Source organism: Syngnathus scovelli, chromosome 1 (genome assembly GCF_024217435.2).
Source record: "Syngnathus scovelli strain Florida chromosome 1, RoL_Ssco_1.2, whole genome shotgun sequence".
In the NCBI taxonomy this organism is placed as follows: Eukaryota; Metazoa; Chordata; class Actinopteri; order Syngnathiformes; family Syngnathidae; genus Syngnathus; species Syngnathus scovelli.
The window spans coordinates 17,902,625-17,906,279 of record NC_090847.1 but is presented as its reverse complement, the minus strand read 5'-3'; the positions used below and the strand labels follow the sequence as shown (position 1 = coordinate 17,906,279).

Genomic DNA, 3,655 nt, shown 5'->3' with positions numbered 1-3,655 from the left:
GCACAATCAATTCTTAAACATTAAAATAATAATAATTAGTAGTAGCAGCCTAATGTTATTTCTCTTGAGTTCGAACGCATCTTACTCGGTCATCATCAGCCTTTGGTGCATGCCCGTTTCCGGTCACCGAGGTCGGTTGATGTCCAGCGGTCCTGCCAACACATCCTCCGCGCCGTTCGATCACCTGCTCTGGCCTCCAGCATGGCTCCTCCACGGCGCGACGCTACCTAATGACTTTCTGCCGGCTCGAGCCTGCTTTTTATTTCTCCTAAATGTATGAAAATGTATGCAAATTTAAATCAAGCTTAACCTGGGAGCCCCACAATATATTTAATGGAATTGGAAAGCAATAAGGATGCTGGCACACATTCTTCAACTGGAAATTATAGTGAGCAGTAGTTAGATATGAGCAGAAATACCTTGCTGAATTGTAACGAGAATGTTACGAGTGGAGAATAAATGTACTTGCATCAGAACATGCGCAATGTGAGAAATCGATGGCTTCCATATAGTAGCGACAGAGGTGAGTTATACAGGGCTAATTTTTGCATTTTTGACAGATTTTTTCCTAATGTGTTTTATTAGTTACATTCATGTGTGTGTGTGTGTGTATGTGCGCGCGCGCGTGTGCATGTGCGTGTGCGTGTACGTGTTGTGTGGAGTGTGTGTGGAGTATTCCACGCGCAAAAGTGCAAGATCTTGACGTGCAGGAAAAGTCCTGAGGAAGTGTTTACAGAAAGTTAATGATTATCTCCTAGAAGCGGACCAGGTTTGATTGTATCCTTCTAAATTAAGTGTTGGCACGTCTGACAAATGCCACTGGAGCTTAAACCTCCTTCGCACGCGCTCAGGGGTGACAGGAGCGGCATTAAACTTGCGCGTAAAGCAGTTGGAAACTTCGATTAATAAAGAGGAACTGCGCTCCACGCGCACATTGTTCCACAAACAGACTCAATGGACCAGCACTCGGACTCACTTCCGGTTCGATCACCCTTAACCCTCTCTGCGGTTCTGCGCCCCGAGGTGGTCATGGTGCGTGTGCGCGCGCGCGCGCGTGTGTGTGTGTATGTTGGGGGGTCGTTGTCATTGGTGGAGAGGTGTCGCGGCTGCGGCGTTCTCGACCGGTGAGTGGCGGGTGTTGCCGTCAGTCAACGCCTCACTCCAGAGAGAGGGAGATGTCAGAGGCTGAGCTGAAGCTCACTTTAGTATCGCCAGTGGGGTTCAGCAGCCAGCCAGCATGGCCACAGCTGCCTCCAGCCCCTACACCTTGCTCGGATCCAGTCCCATGATCCACCCGGACAGTCAGGCCATGCAGCCTGCTAGCCCCTTCAGAGGCCACCAGAAACTCCTGCACAGTGACTACCTGCAGAACGTCCAGAGCAACGGGCACCCCCTCGGGCACCAGTGGGCGAGCAATCTGTCGGATAGCAGCCCTTGGTCGGCCTCGATGGAGCAGCAGGACGTCAAACCGGGCAGAGAAGACTTGCAGCTCGGCATCATCCATCACCGTTCACCGCACGTCGCTCATCACTCCCCACACCACAACAATCATGGGAACCACCCGGCGGCGTGGGGGACTCCGGTGTCCCACAACTCCTCCATCAGCAGCGGGCAGCAGATCAATATCTACTCCCAGACGGGCTTCACCGTCAACGGCATGCTGGAGCACGGCGGGCTCACCCCTCCGCCCAACCCGCAGGGCCAAGCCATGCACCCGGGCCTCAGGGATACGCTCAGCCCCGAGCACAGCGACCTGGGTGGCCACCACTGCCACGACCACTCCGATGAGGAGACGCCGACGTCGGACGAGCTGGAACACTTTGCCAAGCAATTCAAGCAGCGGAGGATCAAGCTGGGCTTCACACAGGCCGACGTGGGACTGGCGCTGGGCACTCTCTACGGTAACGTCTTTTCCCAAACGACCATCTGCAGGTTCGAGGCTCTACAGCTGAGCTTTAAAAACATGTGCAAACTCAAGCCGCTGCTAAACAAGTGGTTGGAGGAGGCAGATTCGTCCACGGGCAGCTCGAGCAGTATAGACAAGATCGCAGCTCAAGGGAGGAAGAGGAAGAAGAGGACGTCCATTGAGGTCAGCGTTAAAGGGGTCCTGGAGACGCACTTTCTCAAGTGTCCCAAACCATCCGCGCAGGAAATCACGTCGCTGGCGGACACCCTGCAGCTGGAGAAGGAAGTTGTCCGCGTGTGGTTCTGCAACCGGAGGCAGAAAGAGAAGCGCATGACGCCGCCCGGGGAGCCGCCGCCGCCTCACGAAGCTCCCTATTCCCACGGCGGGAGCGCGGGGGACGCGTCGTCGTGCCACGACCTCTGACCGCCGCACCGCTCCGGAAGGGCTGGACTCTCGCGGTACGGGTCCCACCGGTACAGACTGCTCCAGACTCACGAGATCCAGCGCCGGAGATACGCGCTCAGCCTTCGCCTCTTTCGAAGCGCCACGAGGTCATTATTCCATCATTTCACCGCACTCTGTGGAGCCGGTCAAAATGTTTGGATATAAATACAAAAATGTGCCTATAATCTACCAGCGCCTTTAGTTTTTTCTCACCATAATCCAACAAATGGGACTGCTGTTATAATTTTCCCCCGCTTTTGGGGGGGTTTTCGGGACACAAATGATTCTTGTTTTCTGAGCTGATTTGATATTTCAGTGTTTGGGCACCACGTGTAATTTTATTGTCCACTCGAGCTCACTCAATCCTCCCGTGTTATTATTTTGTAACACACTCGTACAACATCTGTAATTGCTGTTATTATTTTTTTTTTGCTTATAAGCAAATACATTTCTTTATAAATATATTTGCCTATAGGCCCTCATTCCAGTGGTATGTTCTGCCAACACAATAGCACTTGAAAACTTATATTTGAATCCTTCGGTTGTGGCCTGTAATTTACACGGCCACTCACAAGAGCAGTTATTTATAAACGTATTTTGTTTTATTTCATCCATCTTCGACCATTTAAACTGTGTAGACTCTGAAGAGGAGCCGTGAATAGAAAAAATGGGGTTGACGCTATTCACCTGCCTATAATTCTATCGTACGTTCACTATCCAAATTTTATAATATTAAATACTCCTGTTTTTTGGTTTATTTCACAAGTATTTTTTCGAATATTGTACAGTTTTATATATTACCATTTTGAAGTCATTAATTTAAACAAATGCTCTTAGTTATTCCTGCACTTAATTACCAATGTAAAAAAAAAAATATTTTCAGTATAAGATTGAACTGTTTCGGCGGTTTTATTCCAAATTTCGATGACAGCTCAAGTAATTATTTATTTTCAGTATAAAGCTTGTATTATGTTTTGAAATAAACTATGTATGTTGTAATAAACAGTTTCTTGTTACAATTGTTCACTGTAATAATTAAAGTTCGGCAATATTATTATTATTATTATTATTATTATTATTATTATTATTATTATTAACGTGTTATTACATTAAAGTTCTATTTAAACACCTCAAACATTAGACTATAACCCAATCTAGACTAACAAATTAAATAAATGATTCTAGTGTAATGTGTGTTTGATGCAGCGTCTCCTATTGCCTGCCATGTCCGAAATGCCCCCCCCCCCCCCCCCCCAATATGTTTTGGTGTCCCCAACAGCTGTAAATATCCTACCGAGTGGCTCG

The 3,655-nt window shown here is 48.1% G+C and overlaps 1 protein-coding gene across 1 annotated transcript; it reads left to right on the top strand.

The window, feature by feature from the left end:
• The first annotated feature begins 883 nt into the window (after positions 1-883).
• On the top strand, positions 884-3,370 carry LOC125985402 (POU domain, class 3, transcription factor 4). The gene has a single exon (XM_049748227.2). It carries the CDS (start codon positions 1,238-1,240, stop codon positions 2,327-2,329), a length of 1,092 nt encoding a protein of 363 aa, XP_049604184.1. The 5' UTR covers positions 884-1,237; the 3' UTR covers positions 2,330-3,370.
• Positions 3,371-3,655: the final 285 nt, after the last annotated feature.

What these genes read in the sequence shown, in the direction of transcription:
- LOC125985402 (XM_049748227.2), top strand. Translation starts at nt 1,238, where the DNA reads ATGGCCACAGCTGCCTCCAGCCCCTACACCTTGCTCGGATCCAGTCCC.